This window comes from Suncus etruscus, chromosome 16, assembly GCF_024139225.1.
Source record: "Suncus etruscus isolate mSunEtr1 chromosome 16, mSunEtr1.pri.cur, whole genome shotgun sequence".
NCBI classification, from domain to species: Eukaryota; Metazoa; Chordata; class Mammalia; order Eulipotyphla; family Soricidae; genus Suncus; species Suncus etruscus.
The window spans coordinates 33,679,965-33,701,209 of NC_064863.1; the positions used below are offsets into that span (position 1 = coordinate 33,679,965).

Sequence of the window (21,245 nt, forward strand, 5' to 3'; positions counted from 1 at the left end):
AGATAATTGTACATAAATGCCACTATTGAGCCAGAGGTTGTAACACTGTCTAGAACATACTTTTCTGGCCATGGAGGTTGCTTACATATTTAGTTATTTATTCAGTGAAGCATGCAGTAATTTTTGCTGACATCAGCTCTGCTGTTTTCAAGGAAAGTTCGTGATCCCCGGGCCAATTTCGACCAGTCTCTCCGTGTCCTGAAGCATGCCAAGGAGGTCCGGCCTGATGTTATTTCTAAAACATCTATAATGTTGGGTTTAGGCGAGAGTGATGAACAAGTGTATGCAACAATGAAAGGTAAAGAAATAAATGTAAACATGAGGTGCATGAGATAAAATCAGGCCTTGGAGGAAGAGCTGACTTGCAGAATTTGTGTTGGTTTTGTTTTTGGGTTTTTTTGGTGGGAGGAAGGGGGACCACACTTAAGATACTCTGATTCTGTACTCAGAAATAGCTCTTGGCAGGCTGGGGACCATATGAGATGTCAGAGATTGAATATTGGTTGGCCTGGTGCAAGGCAAATGCCCTACCCTCTGTGCTATTGTTCCAGCCCCAGCTTTGTTTTGTTTGTTTGTTTTAGGTTTTTTTGGTCACACTCGGCAGCGCTCAGTAGTTACTCTTGGCTCTACGTTTAGAAATCACTCCTAGCAGGCTTGGGGGGCCATATGGGATGCCAGGATTCAAACCACTGAACTTCTGCATGCAAGGCAAATGCCCTAGCTCCATGCTAACACTCCGGCCCCCAGCTTTGTTTTTTTGTTGATTAGTCAGTTGGTGGTTTTTTGAGGTACATTTGGTAGTGCTCAAGGGTTACTCCTGACTTTATTCAGAAATTATTCCTGGCAGTACTCATGGGGCCATATGAGATGCTAGAGATTGAACCTAGGTTGGCCACATACCAGGCCAACACCCTACCTACTATACTATCACTCTAGCTCCATGACTTGTGACATTTATCACAGAAATACTATGCTATAGGCTTCTCTTCATCCCATAAGCCCATTTTCTCACGAGCTTTTTAATTTTTAAATATGAAAGCTATGTTAACTGAGGGTCTTTGACTTATAGCAATTATTTACTAGTGCAAATTGTAATTGAAAACTGTTTTTTACTACAATGTATGTTTTGTTACTAGAGTAATCCTAATATATTAAAGATCAAATCACATCCCCCAGAGCATATCTTGTATAAGCCTAAAATAGTGTGTCTGGTTTTTAGCATGGATGTTTTCAGGCCTTTTATGTTCTGCTCCCTTCTTTCCTGCCTAACTGATTCCTGATCTAAAAACCCTCTACCTCTATTTTATTGTTTTGTTTGTTTGCTTTTGTTTTGGGGCCACACTCATCGATGCCCAGGGCTTACTCCTGGTTCTACACTCAGGGATCATTCTAGGCAGGTTCTGGGAATTATATAAGGTGCTAGGGATTGAATAGGGAAGGGTACATGCCAGGCAAATGCCTACCTGCTATACTATCACTCTGGCCCCTCTATCTCTTTTTTAGGGACTGGAGAAATCTAGAACAGTGAGGAAGGCACTTGCCTTGCAGTGTGAGCCCCTGAGCCCAACAGGAGTGATCCCTGAGCACAAGCCATCAGCACAGCCAAGTGTGGCTCAAAATGGAAATTTTAAAAATTAAGAAATCGAAACTAAAGACATTTGCTAATGTTACTTGTGTCTTTTCCTTTCATAGCCCTCCGTGAGGCAGATGTGGACTGTTTGACCCTAGGTCAGTACATGCAGCCAACGAAACGCCACCTTAAGGTATAACTGTCATGAAGTTGTTGATGGGTGATTGGATTATTAAGTCTTCACCACTAGTAGGTGCAGCGCAAGCTGCTGGCAGGACCCAGAATACAGCTCAGTGGCAGAGGACAGGCACTATCTTTACATGCATAAGGGCCTGGGTTGGATCCCCACTTCCCAAAAGACAAAGGAAGAAGTGCTTGCCTTTAAGTATATAATATTACTTTTTTTTTTTTCTTTAGGATTTAAAATAGACAATGGGCTAGAGAGATAGTATAGGGGTTAAGGCTCTTTTCTTGTATGTGGCCAACCTGGGTTTGAGCCCTGAGCCTAAAACAGGGGGGGGGGGCAGAGAGATAGTATAGGGGTAGGGCATTTGCCTTGCATGTTGAAGGACGGGGGTTCGAATCCCAGCATCCCATATGGCCCCCCGAGCCTGCTGGGAGCAATTTCTGATCATAGAGCCAGAAGTAGCCCCTAAGTGCTGCCAGGTGTGACCCAAAAACCAAAAAAAAAAAAAAAAAACCAGGGCCAGAAGAAAAGGTACTTGCCTTGTATGCATCCAACTCAGGTTTGAGTCCCCAATCCTCTCCAGGAGTGTCTTCTGAGCATGGAGCCAGGAAAAAGCACTGAGCACAACCAGGTGTGGCCCCAAAATAAAATAAGAAAATACTCATTGTTGCTGCTGTTTTGGGGCCACCCAACAATGCGTAGAGCCTCTTCCTGGTGAGCTGTGTGTGAATCTCAGCTGTGACTCCCCAGACCAAGTACATCCTCCTGCCCTGTGATCCATCCAGGTCTACCACAGAGCCTAACATAAATAATCATGGGGTCGGAGTGGTGGCGCAAGCGGTAGGGCATCTGCCTTGCACACATTAACCTAGGACAGACTGCCGTAGGATCCCCCAAGCCAGTAAGATTCCTGAGGGCATAGACAGGAGTAACCCCTGAGCATCACCGGGTGTGGCCCAAATCCCAAAACAACAACAACAAAAAAAAAACCATAAATAATCATGTGGCTTCAGGATTCTTTTTGCTGTCCTCTAAGTTGGATTTCTTTTGCCATTAGTTCCCTCAGTCAAATGTATTTTCAAGTATATTTCTACTTTTTATCATTTTGTACCTATCAGCTACCCTTGCACTTCTCTGTCCTTGAGATCCAAGATGGTGCAACTTAAGTGAACATACAAAGAATTAGAAGCTGGGAATGATAACATAAGAAGCTGGGGTGTATATCTTGGATATGTGAGGCCTGAGTTCAAACCCTGTCTCCAAATACCCACCCCACACAGACAAACCTCTCTCTCTTTCTTTCACTAATGGCAAAAGAATTGTTCTCAGGGGTTATTCCTGGCTCTGTGCTCAGGAATCACTCCCGGTGGACTCAGGAACATATAGGATTCGGGGATTGAACTTGGATTGACAGAATGCAAAGCAAGAGCCCCACCTCTGTACTATCACTTTCGCCCCTTGGGATTTACGTTAGGGTGATGTGAGAGCCAGAAGAGAAGTCAGAAAGCAAAGTTAGTTGTCTTCCTATTCCACCCTGAATTTCTAGTCTGGACATTCATTTATCCATTCGAAACATTTGCTCTTGCCAGACACCAGGCATAGTCAGAGATAGACCAGATGAATAGGACACAGTTTTTCACTCAAGAATCTTACAGACCTGGGGTCGGAGTGGGCGCTAGAAGTAAGGTATCTGCTTGCAAGCGCTAGCCTAGGAAGGACTGCTGTTCAATTCCCCAGCATCCCATATGGTCCCCCAAGCCAGGAGAGATTTCTGAGCACATAGCTAGGAGTAACCCCTGAGTGTCAAACAAGTATGGCCCAAAACAAAACTAAAAACCGAAGACAAACAAAAAATGAATCTTACAGACCTGACTAATTATTGTTATGCATTTGTGGTTAGCTCTGAGGTTATTTCATCTTCTGTCATTTGGAATAACATTTGCAGTACAAACTGATGTCCCCCCTTGGGCAGTGCTCTCTGATAGGGTGGCAGGAAACAGGAAGTCAGTGAGATGGGAGGGCAGCAGGGAGGCCTGGAGGTAACTGAAACCAAATCTGTCTGAGAGGCTCAGGCATACATTTTATACAGAATCAAAATGATCTGGGGAAATTTCTAGAATTGTTATAATTTATTCTTTAAATCTATAGGTTGAAGAATACATTACTCCTGAAAAGTTCAAATACTGGGAGAAAGTAGGAAATGAACTTGGATTTCATTACACTGCAAGTGGCCCTCTGGTGCGCTCTTCATACAAAGCAGGTAGGATTAGCAGGGGTCATTTTAAAAGGTCTTTTTCATTTAGGCACCATGATTTACATAGCATCACATTTTAGGTCATTGCAAAATGACACTGTTCTCTGCCACTGTCCCTCCTTGCCTGCTTCCAACCCCCTTAGTGAACTCCCTCCTATTAGTAGACTCTTAGGGCTTGTATTTTTTTACCCTTGATTTGTTTGTTTATTTATATGTATTCTGCATGTCAGTGAAACCATCCAATAATTTGTCTTTCTCGGTCTGACCTATTTTTACTTAATGTGACCACTCCTATTCTCTTCCAAGCTGTAAAATGCACAATTTCCACTTTTACAGCCAATTAAAATTCCTCTGTGCCTGTATATGACAAGGGGGGATAGTTTTGGGGGGGCACACCCGGTGATGCTCAGGAGCCACTCCTGGGTATGCGCTCAGAAATCGCTCCTGGTTGGGGGACCATATGGGATGCTGAGAGATCGAACCGCAGACTGTCGTAGGCTAGCTGTGCCAAGGCAGACGCCTCATGACTTGCACCACCGTTCTGGCCCTGGGGGATAGTTTGTTTTTGGTTTTGGTTTTGGTTTATCGGGCCACACCCGTTTCATGCTCAGAGGTTACTCCTGGCCTAGGGCTCAGAAATTGCCCCTGCAGGGGGTGGGACCATATGGGATGCCGGGGGATCGAACCATGGTCATTCCTTGGCTAGCACTTGCAAGGCAGACACCTTACCTCTAGCGCCACCTTGCCGGCCCCTGTTTTTTGTTTTGTTTTAGTTTTGGGGTACACCCCATGGAGCTCAGGGATTACTCTGTCTCTGCATTCAGAAATCGCTCCTGGCTGGCTCAGAGGATAGATGGGATGCTTGGTATTTTTTTTTAATTATCTTTATTTAAACACCATGATTAAAAATATAATTGTAGTTGTATGATTACAGTCATGTAAAGAACACCCCCCTTCACCAGTGCAGGATTCTCACCACCAATTTCCCAGATCTACCTACTCCCCACCCCACCCATACCTGTACTTGAGACAGGCTTTCTTTTTTCCTCATTCATTCACATTGTTATGATAGTTTTCAGTGTAGTTATTTCTATAACTGCACTTATCACTCTATGTGGTGAGCTTCATGTCATTAGCTGTACCTACATGGGAAGATGGGATGGAAGTAAGGGTTGGGACTGAGGCAGTAAAATATTAGAAATGAGCTTTGTAGGGCAGTATCAAGGTCACAACACAAGATGGATATTATGGATATATAGAATATATGCATACAATACTATCAATATGAAAACAAGGAGAAAAATTTCTACTGACTGTCCCAACATAAACCAGTGCTAGAAGGGCCCGCCCTCCTCCCAGAGCGCATTCCCATTAATGTAGGGAGAGGTAGGAGGAAAGCCTGTTGACCCCTATAGAGTCCACCTAGACCGGCGCCCAGGGAAGGACTGAAGTACAGGGGGGAAAAACCCTATACCTGGCAAGAGCTGGTCTCCAGAATCAAAGATGAAACCGGAAGTGGTCCTCAGACTTCCCCCCTCCCTCCATACTCCAAGGGGAAGGTGTATGGGGAGGAGGGCAGGCAGACATCTGGCTTCCGGTTTCCTCTTTGATTCTGGAGACCAGCTCTTGCCAGGTATGGGGTTTGGGGAGGCCCCATACCAGAGCCTTTCTCCCTAGCCTGGAAAGTGCTGGGAGGCTTGGCAGGCCCCCAGCCGTCCTTGTCTTTTTCCCCTGACTCCAGGGCTTCCCTGGGTGCCAGCTCAGATGGCCAGAAGTGGGTTCAGGTGGACTCTTAGTGGTCCTCAGGCTTCCCTCCTTCCTCCGTACTCCAGTGGGGAGGTGCATGAGGAGGAGGGTGGGCAGACATCTGGCTTCCGGTTTCCTCTTTGATTCTGGAGACCAGCTCTTACCAGGTATGGGGTTTGGGGAGGCCCCATACCAGAGCCTTTTTCCCTAGCCTGGGGAGTGCTGGGAGGCTTGGCAGGCCCCCAGCTGTCCTTGTCTTTTACCCCTGACTCCAGGGCTTCCCTGGGTGCCAGCTCAGATGGCCAGAAGTGGGTTCAGGTGGACTCTTAGTGGTCCTCAGGCTTCCCTCCTCCCTCCGTACTCCAGTGGGGAGGTGCATGAGGAGGAGGGCGGACAGACATCTGGCTTCCGGTTTCCTCTTTGATTCTGGAGACCAGCTCTTGCCAGGTATGGGGTTTGAGGAGGCCCCATACCAGAGCTTTTCTTCCTAGCCTGGGGAGTGCTGGAGGCTTGGCAGGCCCCCAGACGTCCTTGTCTTTTTCCCCTGACTCCAGGCCTTCCCTGGGTGCCAGCTCAGATGGCCAGAAGTGGGTTCAGGTGGACTCTTAGTGGTCCTCAGGCTTCCCCCCTCCCTCCGTATTCCAGTGGGGAGGTGCATGGGGAGGAGGGCGGGCAGACATCTGGATGCTGGGTATTGATATTGGGTCCATCCTGGGTCAGCCACATGAAAGGCAGACGCTGTACTACTGTGCTATCACTCCGGCCTCTTATTAGTAGTTTGAGCTGACTTGCAAAAATTAAAATCTTATCCAAGGTGTTAATGTTCACATGAAGGTCTGTAAGAACAAGAAAAATCTTATAATAAAATCATACCTAATAGCTAACTTTAATTCAAGGAATATTTGTTTTCCTTGATTATAAATTAGCAATGATAATTTCTTGTTTTGTTTTGGTCTTTGGTTTTTGGGTCACACTCGGCGGTGCTCAGGGATTACTCCTGGCTGTCTGCTCAGAAATAGCTCCTGGCAGGCAAGGGGGACCATATGGGACACCAGGATTCGAACCAACCACCTTTGATCCTGGATCGGCTGCTTGCAAGGCAAACGCCACTGTGCTATCTCTCCAGGCCCTCTTGTTTTGTTTTTTATTTTGGTGCCATACCTGTTGTTGATCAGAGGTTACTCTTGGTTCTGTGCTCAGAGTCACTCCTGGCAGACTCAGGGGACCCTATGGGATGTCGGGAATTGAACCGGGTTGGCCACATGCAAGGCACACACTTACCCACTGTGGGTTTTTTTTTTTTGGTTTTGGTTTTCGGGCCGCACCCGGTAATGCTCAGGGGTTACTCCTGGCTATGCGCTCAGAAGTCACTCCTGGCTTGGGGGACCATATGGGGGATCAAACCGCGGTCCGTCCTAGGCTAGCGCTGGCAAGGCAGACACCTTACCTCTAGCGCCACCGTGCCAGCCCCACTTACCTACTGTGGTATCACTCCAGCCCAGCAATGATATTTTCTTGAAAAATAAACAGCAAGGGGTCACAGAGAATAGTACAAAGGATAATGTGCTTTTCTTTCTTTCTTTTTTTTTTTTTTTTTTTTGTGGGTTTTGGGTCACACCCGGCAGTGCTCAGGCATTACTCCTGGCTCCATGCTCAGAAATTGCTCCTGCAGGCACAGGGGACCATATGGGACGCCGGGATTCGAACCAATGACCTTCTGCATGAAAGGCAAACGCCTTACCTCCTTGCTGTCTCTCCGGCCCTGATAATATGCTTTTCTTGTGTGTGGCTGACCTGGGTTTGTCCTCAGAGCATCCTATATAGTCCATATATGTGAGAGCATTAAGCAGGTTTTAGCCCTGAGCACCAACCACTATGTGTGGCCCAAAATCAAACAAATACAAATCCATTAGTGTGATTCAATACTGACAAGATGTGGGAACTTTGGAATCTAATAATTTAAATTCTTCTTTAAACATTCCTGCTGGCAAGCTAATCATCATGTGCAAAGAATAGAACCAACCTTGGCCTCCAGTATAGCTAAAGTGGGGTTTGATCCCCCATATCCCATATAGTCCCCCAAGCACTGCCAGGAGTAATCCCTGAATAGCAGGAGTAAATCATGAGCACCAATGTGTCAAAACAAATAAGATGACCAGTAAAAGAGTACAAGCACTGTTGGTTTAGCTACCATCTGCTTTCCATGCCCTGTGGAAGGACAGAGGTTGCACGCTCCATTACTTGGCCTTGGGATCCTTAATGACTGTTTACAGATTCAGTCAGGGCCATCCTCATATATTTAGATCACAAAGAAAAGTTTATGGGAACTGCAGAGAAACTTGGGCCTGCAGTGTCAAGCTCTTTGATAGATGAAAACTGAGCCTGACTGTAATCAGAGCCCAGATGGAACCCTAGTGGACAGAACTGGAACCGTGAAGGGCCTTTCTTTTCTACGCATGGGTCATGGTCACTGTGGGGTGTGGGAAAAAAGCTGGTTTAAGTGACAGCTCTTGTTCTCCTAGTGAGGAGAGAGCTAGAGACTCCAGCAGAAGAGCCTATCTAGTTGCAGTGAGGACTGCTTTATGTAAACATCACATCCAGGTTTATCATGAGCAGAATTGCTTTCCTGAATGAACTTTGCCAGCAGCGATACTGTCTGAGAGGAAGGACAGATAGTGCATCAAGTGGATTGACACTGCAGAGCTGACCCATATATACGGGGTCACCTCTCTACTGCTAAGTAGCTGGGACAAAGAGGGCAGAGAGACCGAAGCAATAAAGACTGCAGCTTTTTAAAGAAAAATGACAGGAACTCCAGAATGGCCAAAGACATGCCTGAGGCGCCAAGTTCAGTTGCCAGTATCAAAAAGAAAAAAGGCTAATGATAATCATTATTGTTGGGGAAAAAGCAGAGAAAGGGGATCTCCAAGAGTGGAAATCAGGAGCCACTGAGATATGAGATCTGATGATGGGAAATTCCAATCTCTCTGGAAGAAAAACTCTGAAGGCTGATAATGCTAAAGAGTACTGTGGAGTCATACTAATATATTTTCATCTCCCCTAAATAGGTGAATTTTTCCTGAAAAATCTAGTGGCTAAAAGAAAGACAAAAAGTCTCTGATACTGAATACAACAACCTTCTACATCACAGAACTTCAGAACTGATTCCATTCGATAACTGGGAATTGCAGAAGGCCTCAGCTTCAGTGGACAGGCCCGTGTTTTTGTTTTTAGAATAATATCAATATATCATACATATTTAATGATAAAAGTTGACTTTTATTTTCTTTATTCCAATAAGCGACTGTTTGCCATGAAGTGATCGTATTGTAATGTAATATAAGAGTTTGCTATTAACAGTATAATTAAGAATATATTTAAAATGTTTTCCCTTTTGTTTATTTGCAATTTCAAATTTTTATTATAATGCTGTAATTTACCAAGTTGTTCATAGTACAGTGATTTCAAGCATTAAATGTTCAAGCACCAGTTCCAGCACCAGTGTGACCTTCCCTTTTCCAGTGTCCCCAGTTTCCCACTCATCACCCAAGCTTGCCCTCTTGCACAAACAAAGTTACTTCTTATTGTCTGTTACAACACAAAGGCAAATGGAATTATCAAACACTTAGATCAATAGGGTCACTTTGAAATAATTGTTCTATCTCTCCATGGTGTTACTAAAGTCAGTGTCTAAAGATTTACTAGGCTGTGGTTGATGCCAGTTGAGCCTTCTATGTTGCTGTTTAGGCTCACTGAGCTTGGTAAATTACTCTGTAATTTTCCCATCAGATTTCCTGGTGAAACTACTGGGCTGACAATACTATAAGTGACAATATAAGTGACTATAAGCTGACAATACCATAAGAGACTGCATGGTTCAGAATCTATAGATCTGAAATAAATTTGGTGGTTTGGCAGTTCGATAAGGTTAAATTGTAGAGCTGGGCCTTTTCTGTCACAGGGTATAGGGGGATGTGCTGGGCTGTGGTTCATGCAGAAAGAGGAATCTGCTCCCCTCTTTCTTTTGGGGGGGGCCACACCCAGAGGGGGGGCACTCAGGGATTATTCCTGGTTCTGCTCAGAAATAGCTCCTGACAGGTTCAAGGGATCATATGGGAGCTAGGGATCAAACCCTGGTCCATCCTCGAACCCTAGCCTGTCCTGGGCCAGCAGTGTGCAAGGCAAATGCCCTACCATTGTGCTGTCATTCCAGCCCCTCCCCATCTTTCTGAGAATTCCAAAGATATATCTGCCTGGACCAGACTACATAAGATGGCTATTATTTGGGGGGAGAAATTTTAGAGAGCCATTTAAAACTTTTGTTGATGTGTCTAAAACTTAGAATAAGAATAGCAGGAAATGTCTGTTTCAAAGAGGAATCACAACTATTCTAAGCCTGGTTTTCATTTCTTTGTTATTTACTGCATTATTGGTCAGGACTGTGAGCAAGGCCTGAGAAGCTAAGGCCTGGATCTTGTTGCACACATAGGAGTGGTGGACATGAGCTGCAGGGGCCGTGGATCACTTGATAGGCTGGAACTGCAAAAAGTTAGGGCAGGCCCGGAGAGATAGCACAGCGGCATTTGCCTTGCAAGCAGCCGATCCAGGACCAAAGGTGGTTGGTTCGAATCCCAGTGTCCCATATGGTCCCCCATGCCTGCCAGGAGCTATTTCTGAGCAGACAGCCAGGAGTAACCCCTGAGCACTGCCGGGTGTGGCCCAAAAACCAAAAAAAAAAAAAAAAAAGTTAGGGCAGGAGATGGACTTCTGGATACCCGCTGAGGGTCTGGGTGCCATCCCCAGCAACACATGTACAACTTGGCCCCTGAAGCATTATTGGGAAGGTTCCTTCCCAACCCTCAGAAAAGGTCAGGGTGGAACACTGAGAGGCCTTAACTTCACACAGGCTGAGAGCTAGTATGGGGATTAAGGCCCTGGCCTTATATGTGGCTGCAGTAACTGCAACCAATGGTTTGACTCTGGTCCTAAGCATGTAAGAAGGAAAAGCCTTGGGGCTGGAGCTATACACAGTGACAGGGCATTTGCCTTGCATTCAGCCAACATAGGACGGACCCTGGTTTGAATCCCGGCTTCCCACATAGTCCCCTGAGCCTGCCAGGATCAACTTCAGAGGGCATAGCGAGGAGTAACCCCTGAGTGTCGCTGGGTGTGACACAAAAACACACACACAAAAAAAAAAAAAAAAGGAAGGAAAAGCCTCTCAGTACTGCTTTGTATGCCCCCACAAAACAAAACCCTGAAAAAAAATCATACACTAAAAAAGTATAATTAAGGGCCAGAGAGATAGCATGGAGGTAGGGTGTTTGTCTTGCATCCCGGCATCCCCTATGGTTCTCCTGAGCCTGCCAGGAGCAATTTCTGAGTGTAGAGCCAGGAACAACCCACAAGCGCTGCCGGGTGTGACCCCCCCCCCAAAAAAAAAATATATATATATAATTAAATTTTTGTTTTATTTTAGGATTAGACCCAGCAGTACTCAGAGCACACTTCTCTGTTGCTCCTGGTGGTGCCCAGGGGACCTTATGTGGTACCAGGAATTGAAACCAGGTCAGCTGCTTTCAGGACAAGTGCCCTTCCCTCTCCCTTAGTGCAATCTCTCCAGTCCCTAATAAATACATCAAAAATCACAAACAGTACCAACAGATATATATGAAAAAAAGTGTGGGTCACTCCCCTATCCCCACCGCAAAATCCAGCAGCCTCCACCAAACCTGCCATCTTCCAGGCTCCTACCAAGCTCCAGAAGAAAATAATGGCTGCTGTATCTTCCCAGGTAGATTCATTTGAGCTGCAAATTTTGGGATCTTTTCAGAAACTGTGAGGGCAGATTCCTTTTCTTGCATGAACTACAGCAGCCAAATGCCATCCTCTATATATATACCCAGCTCTACAACTTAACCTTATCAAACTATCAAGCCACCAAATTTCTTCTGTGATGCAAGTGGCTATGAACCATCTCTAGTTCAATAGTAGAGTCAGGTCCCGTAGGATCACAGCAAACCTGAGTAAGCCTTAACCAGTAACACAGAAAGCCACAGCCCAGTAAATCCTCAGACAGAGAAATAACTATTTCAAATTGACCCTTTTGATTTTAAGTTTTGTTTTGGTTTGGTTTTTGGGTCAGGGGTTACTCCTGGCTCTGCTCAGAAATTGCTCCTGTCATACTTGGATGACCGTATGGAATGCTGGGATTTGAACCACCGTCCATCTGAATCAGCTGCTTGTAAGGCAAATGCTCTACAACTGTGCTATCTCTTTGGCCCCTAAATTTTGATAATTCCATTTGCTTTTTTGTTATAACAATATGAAGTAAATTTATTTGTGCCTGCTGAGGAGGCAGACTTGGGTGGTAGGTGGGAAACTGGAGACACTGGTGGAGAAAAGGTCACATTTGTGGTGAAATTGGTGTTTGAACATTTAATGCCTGAAACAACTGTATTATGAACAACTTGGTAAATCACAGTGTTATGATTAAAATTTAAAAATAACGGACCCAGAGAGATAGCACAGCGGCTTTTGCCTTGCAAGCAGCCGATCCAGGACCAAAGGTGGTTGGTTCGAATCCCGGTGTCCCATATGGTCCCCCGTGCCTGCCAGGAGCTATTTCTGAGCAGACAGCCAGGAGTAACCCCTGAGCACTGCCGGGTGTGGCCCAAAAACCAATAAATAAATAAATAAATAAATAAATAAATAAATAAATAAATAAATATATGGGGGCTGGAGCAGTAGGGAGTTTGCCTTGCACGCGGCTGACCTAGGACGAACAGAGGTTTGATCCCCCGTTGTCACATATGGTTCTCCAAGCCAGGAGCAATTTCTGAATGAATAGCCAGGAGTAACCCCTAAGTGTCACCAGGTGTGGCCCAAAAACAAAACAAAACAAACAAAATATATAGGGTATGTTGGCCCACAGCCAGCACTACTCAAGGCTTACTGGTTCTATGCTCAGAGATCACCTCTGGTGGTACTCAGGGTGCCAGGGATGAAGTCTGGGTCAGCTCTTTGCAAGGCCTACACCTTATATCTTTCTTTTTAAATAGCTTTATTTGGGGAAGGGAGTGTCACACCGTGGTCCATCCTAAGCTGCAAGCGCAAGGCAGACGCCTTACAGCTTGCGCCACCGCTCTGGCCCATCCTAATCTTATTTTTCTGGGCTGAGGATCAAACCCAAGCCTCCAGCATATAAGGCACATACTCTCCCAATGAGCTATATTCCAGGCCTCCTAGATCCCTGCTTGGAGCCCTTCATAACCTTAGCAACAAGAAAAATGTGTGATTACCTTAAAGATTCTATCATGTTGCTTGTGCTGTCAAAGACAGATAGACCTCCAGTGATCTCCTGTCCATGCTGAGGGAAACAGCAGAGTGGTGGGGTGCCAAGGTCATTGGATTCATCTGAGCCTGAGACTAAATTTTTTTTTAGTTTTTTTAGTTTTTTTTTTTTTTTTTTAGTTTTTGGGCCACACCCGGTGAGGTTCGGGGGTTACTCCTGGTTATGCACTCAGAAGTCGCTCCTGGTTGGTGGACCATATGGGACGCCGGGGGATCGAACCACAGTCCATCCTAGGCTAGCGCTGGCAAGACAGACACCTTACCTCTAGCGCTACCGCGCCGGCCCCACTAAATATTCTTTATTAGTGTTATTTGCAAGGCTGGCATGTTGTTCTTTTGGTTTTCAGGTCACACCTGGCGGTGCTCAGCGCTTAGTACTGATTCTGCACTCAATGTGCTTGGGGGTGCCAGGAATCGAATGTAGGTTAGCTAAGTGTAAGGCAAATACCCTTCCTGCTGTACTATCTCTCTGATTCGACCCTGCCCATTGTACTATTGCTCAGGCTCCAAGACTGGCATAAATGATAACACGTCTTTGAGTTCTGAAACTTAAACATATAGTCAGTAGTATATGGATATTAAATGTTACTATTTCATTTGTGATCTAACTCTGGGAAGATAGGACAAGTTTCTAGTATGACATTTATTTTTTAACTACTTTTTGTTTTTGCAAACTACTTTGTTTCCTTTGGTTTGGGGGCCACACCTGGAAATAGCTAAAGGTTTATTCCAACCTCTACACTCAAGAATTACTCCTGTCAGTGCACAGGGGACTATATGTGGTGGTGGGATTTAACCTGGGTCAGCCACCTGCGAGGTAAGCAGTACTATTGTGCTGGTTCTTTCTTTTGTTATTCTTTAAAAAAAAGTAATTCATTTAAAAAGGAGTTATCTACTTAAAAATAAGTAAATAAATAAAAAGGAGATGTCTAAAACTGGAGACAAGTGCAGAAATCAAGACACTTTCCTGGGGCCGGAGCAGTGGCACTAGAGGTAAGGCAAGCGCTAGCCTAGGACAGACCGCTGTTCAATCCTCCGGTGCTCCATATGGTCCCGAGCCTTCCAGGAGCGATTTCTGAGCACATAGCCAGGAGTAACCGCTGAGTGTTAATAGGTGTGGCCCAAAAAACACACTTTCCTTACATGTGGCTGACCACCACCACCACCCCCCCCCCCAACACTTCAATCCTTGGTACTCTACATGGTCCCTCAAAACTGCTTGAGTGATTTTCTTCTTTTTTTTTTTTTTTTTTTGTTTTATTTTTTGTTTGTTTGTTTGTTTTTTAGGTCACACCCGGCAGCGCTCAGCGGTTATTCCTGGCTCTACTATGCTCAGAAATCACCCCTGGCAGGCTCGGGGGACCATATGGGACACTGGGATTCGAATCACTGTCCTTCTGCATGCAAGGCAAACACCCTACCTCCATGCTATCTCTCCAGCCCCGAAACAAGTATGCTGGAGTGATTCTTGAGCACTGCTCAGAATGGTCTCCAAGCTAAAAACAGAATATTTTAAAGTTTTATTTATTTTTATTTGGGGGCCACACCCAGTAGTGCTCAGGGGCTACTCCTAAGTCCATGCTTGGAGGTTTCTTCAAGGTGTTCAAGGTACTAGGGGACAAATGCAGGGTCCCCCATATGCAGTGTATGTGTCCTAATCAAAGTTCTCTCCTGATCCTAATCACAACAAATACACACAGTTCATATGCAGAATATTTTATTTATGTATTTGATGTCCAGACAGTTGTCTCTGCCTTCATCTTTATATTTATGTTTTCTAACTGAACTCCCAAATTTCTAGAGGATGAGACTTGTCTCTGTTTTATTCAGTTCATACATTCAGCACAGCATAAACATCCAATGAACATATTAAAATTATGACAAAACACAGACAAATATAAGCCAACAAGACTTTTTTTTTTTTTTAGAAAAGCAGATAGATGGGCTGAAGAGAAAGCACAACGGTGAGGCATTTGCCTTGCACGCAGCCAACCCAGGACCGACAATGGTTCGAATCCTGGCATCCCATATGGTCCCCTGAGCGTGCCAGGGGTGATTTCTGAGTGCAGAGCCAGAAGTAACCCCTAAGCATCACCAGGTGTGACCCCAAAACCAAAATAAATTAAAAAAAGGAAGGTGAGAAGATTGTTAAAAAAAGAAAAGAAAAGCAGATGGAAATATATGTATTGTTATTTTAGAATTATGCTACATGTGATTTGTGAAATACACTTTTAAGCTTATACATGAGATTATATGAGTATTTCAATAAAAGAAAAGGAAAACTAGCAATAAGGGAAAGATAATTAAAATGCAAAGTTAAAGTGATAAATAATTTTAGCGTGGAGACTAGAATAAAAGGGACATAGATGGGGACTGAGACATCAAGGAGAAGGAAAGAGGCCATATTCCTGATTTTAATTTCATATTTTAAGAGTATTTAATTATATTTGGGTTGATTAAAAATACACAAGGATGAGTTTTTCTGAGATAAAAGTCAACCTCAGTGGGGCCGGAGCGGTGGCGCTAGAGGTAAGGCGTCTGCCTTATAAGAGCTAGCCTAAAACAGACCACGATTCAATCCCCCAGCATCCCACGTGGTCCCCCCAAGCCAGGAGCAATTTCTGAGTGAATAGCCAAGAGTAACCCTTGAGCATCAACCTCAGAGCGCATGAAAATAAGGAGTAAAGGGCTGGAGTGATAGCACAGCAGTAGGGCTTGCCTTGCATGCAGCCAACCCAACACAGACTCTGGTTCAGTTCCCAGCATCCCATAAGGTTCCCCAAGCCTGTGCTGCAAGGAGCAACTTCTGAGCACAAAGCCAGGACAACCCCTGAGCACTGCACCCAAAAACCAAAAAAAAAAAAGAGGGGCCGGAGAGATAGCATGGAGGTAAGGCGTTTACCTTTCATGCAGAAGGTCATCGGTTCGAATCCCGGCATCCCATATGGTCCCCTGTGCCTGCCAGGAGCGATTTCTGAGCACGGAGCCAGGAAAAACCCCTGAACACTGCCGGGTGTGACCCAAAACCACAAAAAAAAAAAAAGAAAAAAAGAAATAAAGAAATAGGGCCTGAAGAGATAGGATGGAGGTAGGGCATTTGCCTTGCATGCAGAAGGATGGTGGTTAGAATCCCGGCATCCCATATGGTCCCCAGAGCCTGCCAGGAGTAACCCCTGAGCGCTGCCGGTATGACCCAAAAACAAACAAAAAAGAAAGAAAAGAAAAGAGGGGCCCGAAATAGCACAGCGGCGCTTGCCTTGCAAGCAGCCAATCCAGGACCAAAGGTGGTTGGTTCGAATCCCGGTGTCCCATATGGTCCCCCGTGCCTGCCAGGAGCTATTTCTGAGCAGACAGCCAGGAGCAACCCCTGAGCACTGCCAGGTGTGGCCCAAAAAATAAAAAAAGAAAAGTAAAGAAAGAAGGAAGGAAGGGAGGGAGGAAGGAGAGAGGGAGGGAAATAAGGAATAAACAGTATTTGTAAGATTTTGTAGCATAAAGTATAGGAAAATGTTCCAAGCACCTTAAAAACAAAAAGCCAAAACAAAACAATAAAACCAAAAAAAAACAAAAAAACCCACAAATAAGTATCCTAGAAAGACAAGAAATGTCTTTTAAAAATGTCTTATGCGGGGCCGGGCGGTGGCGCTGGAGGTAAGGTGCCTGCCTTACCTGCGCTAGCCTAGGAGACGGACCGCGGTTCGATTCCCCGGCGTCCCATATGGTCCCCCAAGCCAGGAGCGACTTCTGAGCGCATAGCCAGGAGTAACCCCTGAGCGTCACCGGGTGTGGCCCAAAAACCAAAAAAAAAAAAAAAAAAAATGTCTTATGCCCTGGGGCATGAGTGGGTAGGCCACTCAGTACGTGGCTGACCCAGGTTTGATCCTTGGCATCCCATCTGGGTCCCCCAAGCCTGCCAAGAGAAATTTCTGAGCATAGATCCAGGAGAAAACCCTGAGCACTGCTGGCTGTAACCCAAAATTCACTCCCTACCTCACCCCCCAAAAAACCCAATAAAAAAACTTTCAGAAAGTGAACATGGTTTAGCCTACTACTTAGCCTAGCAATTTCATGGTTTAAAATATTAATTCACTCGGGTCCAGAGAGATCGCATGGAGGTAAGGTGTTTGCCTTTCATGCAGAAGGTCATCAGTTCAAATCCCGGCATCCCATGTGGTCCCCCGTGCCTGCCAGGAGTAATTTCTGAGCATGGAGCCAGGAATAACCCCTGAGCACTGCCGGGTGAGACCCAAAAACCACAAAAAAAAAAAAAAAAAAAAATTAATTCACTGACAAGTAAACTGACAATCAGAGAGAAACTTAAGAGTTTGCACTTCACAACAAAGTACTGCCTTTGGACATTTTGTAAAGTAAAAAGTATCTGAAGGTTCATTTTAATTTTACAAAAATTGACACCGTTAAAGCAACCATGATTATTTGACACTTGTCCAATCACTGAGGTAACAGTATTATAAAAATATGTAAAAAAATATTCTAGATCTATAATATCAGATAGCTTAATTCCAATATGGCTAGTATAAACTTGATTAAAAAAAGTTTTGTTTCCTTAAAAACTCCTGATTCATTTACCATGTAATATCAGAAGGTATTTGCTATCCTGGAATACCAAAAACATTACTAATTAAAATGGCAATTCTAGACTCTGGGTTTCTTGCTAGGTGGATCCTGAAGACTGAACTTTGGAATTTCACCAGAAGCATACGGAATTCTCTTGGATGACACCTTTTTGCCAATTGTTTCAATCTGTGGGAGGGGGGAGATTTCAGAAAGAAAAGTATTAATAATTATAATAAATAAAAAGTTTATAATGTATGGGGCCAGAGCGATATTACAATAGGTAGGGTGCCTGACTTGCATAGGGCAAACCTGGGTTCAATTCCTAGCATCCCATAAGGTCCCCCAAGCCTGGTCAACCAGGATTAGCCCCTGAACATCAATAGGTGTGGCCCAAACTATCCCAGCCCCCCAAAAAGTCTATAATGTAATAAGAGGAAGAAATTGACATTGTGAGGTGAGAAAAAACAAAAGAAATTAAAATAGGGCCCAGAGAAATAGCACAGCGGCGTTTGCCTTGCAAACAGTCAATCCAGGACCAAAGGTGGTTGGTTCAAATCCCGGTGTCCCATATGGTCCCCCGTGCCTGCCAGGAGCTATTTCTGAGCAGACAGCCAGGAGTAACCCCTGAGCACCGCCGGGTATGGCCCAAAAACCAAAAAAAAAAAAAAAAAAAAAAAAGAAATTAAAATAGTCTTGTTATATTGAGGGGCCATATCCAACAATGTATAGAGACTATTCCTGGCTCTGTGTTGAAGGGCTGCTCCCAGAAGGGTATTCAGAAGACAGTACAAGGGATTAAACTGGAGTCTCCTGTAGACTAGTGCTCAGCCCACTGAACCATCTCTCTGATCCCTACACTCCACTTCTTTCTTTTGTTTGTTTTTGTTTTTTATTTTTGGGTCACACCCGGCAGCACTCAGGGGTTACTCCTGGCTCTATGCTCAGAAATTGTTCCTGGCAGGCTCAGGGGACCATATGGGATGCCAGGATTCGAACCACCGTCCTTCCGTGTGCAAGGCAAATGCCCTACCCTCCATGCTATCTGTCTGGCCCCTTCACTTCTTTCTTTTTTTTTTTAGTTTTTGGGTCACACCCGGCAGTGCTCAGGATTTACTCCTGGCTGTCTGCTCAGAAATAGCTCCTGGCAGGCACGGGGGACCATATGGGACACCGGGATTTGAACCAACCACCTTTGGTCCTGGATTGACTGTTTGCAAGGCAAACGCCGCTGTGCTATCTCTCCAGGCCCCCTTCATTTCTTTCTTTTTTTTTTTTTTTTTTGTGGTTTTTGGGTCACACCCGGCAGTGCTCAGGGGTTATTCCTGGCTCCAGGCTCAGAAATTGCTCCTGGCTGGCATGGGGGACCATATGGGACGCTGGGATTCGAACCGATGACCTCCTGCATGAAAGGCAAACACCTTACCTCCATGCTATCTCTCCAGCCCCCCCTTCATTTCTTTCTTATAAATATCTAGAGACCTCCACTCTTGTCATTTTGTGCACCAGACACTGTCCAAATGGAGAATCACAGACTAATATTTATTTACAGGATTTATGAACACACTGGTGAGTTCACATTCTCTCGGAGTATTTTTTGTTGTGGCCAGAGTGATAACGCAGCAGTAGAGCGCTTGTCTTGCATGCGCCTGAGCCAGAACAGACCTCGATTCAATCCTTGGCATTCCATATGGTCCCCTGACCAGGAGTGATTACTGAGTGCATAGCCAGGAGTAACCCCTAAGCGTCACTGGGTGTGGCCCAAAAACAAACAAAAGAGTAATTCTTGTTTTGGGGAACCACATCTAGTGGTGTTCAGAACTTATTCTATGCTCAGGAATAACTGTCAGAACTTGGGGGACCATAAGTGGTGTCAACCCATCAAACTTGGGTTGACTGTGTGTAAGGCAAGCTCCCTGTTTGCTGTACTAACTTGCCCATCATGTTCTCTTTCAAATACTCTAAGCTCGGGCCCGGAGAGATAGCACAGCGGCTTTTGCCTTGCAAGCAGTCTATCCAGGACCAAAGGTGGTTGGTTCGAATCCCGGTGTCCCATATGGTCTCCCGTGCCTGCCAGGAGCTATTTCTTAGCAGACAGCCAGGAGTAACCCCTGAGCACTGCCGGGTGTGGCCCAAAAACAAAAAACAAAACAAAAAAAAAATTCTCTAAGCTCATGTCCATTTTCCTTTTTCTGAAAACTTGTACCAATCAGATTAGCATAGCTTCTAGGGCTTCAGTGTCTGAAAAGCCTTAGCTAGAGACTGGCAATTGTTCTGCTACCTAACTCTATCTCACCTCACTGGTAATCGGTATCAGTAACCAAATATCACCTACCCAAAATGCTGTGGTGACCAGCATACAAGTAGGCTTACAATAAGTGGTAGTCAATATCTACCTGCCTGCCTATCAGCCATTCTGAGCAACATGGCTCAGGGTCTCTATCTTAGCTTTGTGCTCATAACAGGTAGTATGCCAGGAATCGAATCTCCGCAAACAAGACAAGTACTTTACCCTTGTACTATCCCTAAAGCCTTTCCCTTTAATTTGTGTTTGTGTGGGTTTTTTGGGTTTTGTTTGTTTGCCATATCCAGCTATGCTCAGAGTTTATTCCCGCCTCTGCTTTCAGGGATCACTCTTGGGGGTGGTCGAACCTGGGTCAGCCACATGTAAGGCGTTCTACCTACTATGCCCCATGATTACAGATTTAAGGAAGAAGTAGTTTTTCTGAAAACTCCATAGATTTGCCAAAGAACTGTCCCTAATCATGTACTCCATAGCTATGTGATTGCTACATCAAAAAAAAGTTAAGGTATAAAAGTCAAAGCCATGAACAGAGCAGATGATCAAACAGAAACCATGCCAAACCAGGCTTAGGCATACCTGGAAGCCAATGGTCTGAAGTTCATTGTGAAGCCCATCCAGGACACGACGTCCATCAAAGATAAAGGCTGGCTTCAGCATTTTCTTATGGATCCGTTCATAATCCAGTTCCTAGTATGAAAGGACCAAGGGGATGATCAGAATATAGGCCTATCTGCCTCCTCAACCCAGCAGTCCTGCGAGTTTCTCTATAACATCCCTATCAATTCTGCCCCCTCACCTTAAACATGTCCCACTCGGTGCAAATAACGACTGCATGGGCGCCATCACACGCCTCATAGGGATCTTTGGAAATGGTCACGAGTCTGGACACTGTAACAGCAACAAAAACAAAGTAGTAGGAAAGGAATCATTTGATTATACATTTGAACCCCAGGATTTCAGGAGGGCTGTGGTTCTCACAGAAGTAGAATGGCCTGGGACTGGAGAGAAAGCATGGAGGTAGAAAGCATGCAGAAGGATGGTGGTTGGAATCCCGGCATCCCTTATGGTCCCCTGAACTCTGCCAGGTGTGACACACACAAAGAAAAGAGAGAGAGAGAGAGAGAGAGGAGAGAGAGAGAGAAGAGAAAGAAAGAAAGAAGAAAGAAAGAAAAAGAAAGAAAAGAAAGAAGAAAAGAAAGAAAGAAAGAAGGAAGGAAGGAAGGAGGAAGGAAGGAAGGAAGGAAGGAAGGAAGGAAGG

At 45.0% G+C, this 21,245-nt stretch overlaps 2 protein-coding genes across 4 annotated transcripts in view; one reads left to right on the top strand and one right to left on the bottom strand.

Moving 5' to 3' along the window:
• Window positions 1-21,245, top strand: part of LIAS (lipoic acid synthetase) — a 939,974-nt gene that overhangs the window by 12,373 nt on the left and 906,356 nt on the right. For 2 of the 3 annotated variants that reach the window (XM_049790160.1, XM_049790162.1), the window contains 4 exons: window positions 153-298; window positions 1,693-1,763; window positions 3,906-4,017; window positions 8,826-9,095. The exons of the other annotated variant lie outside the window; for it this stretch is intronic. In XM_049790160.1, coding sequence (XP_049646117.1) covers window positions 153-298; window positions 1,693-1,763; window positions 3,906-4,017; window positions 8,826-8,878 — 382 coding nt within the window. In that variant the 3' untranslated portion in view covers window positions 8,879-9,095. Of the gene's footprint in view, window positions 1-152; window positions 299-1,692; window positions 1,764-3,905; window positions 4,018-8,825; window positions 9,096-21,245 lie in introns of those variants that run through there. 3 annotated transcript variants of the gene reach the window in all.
• UGDH (UDP-glucose 6-dehydrogenase) overlaps window positions 17,457-21,245 on the bottom strand; it is a 34,653-nt gene continuing 30,864 nt past the window's right edge. Inside the window, 3 exon segments of the mRNA XM_049790211.1 lie at window positions 17,457-17,871; window positions 20,564-20,674; window positions 20,784-20,875. Coding sequence (XP_049646168.1) covers window positions 17,764-17,871; window positions 20,564-20,674; window positions 20,784-20,875 — 311 coding nt within the window. The 3' untranslated portion in view covers window positions 17,457-17,763.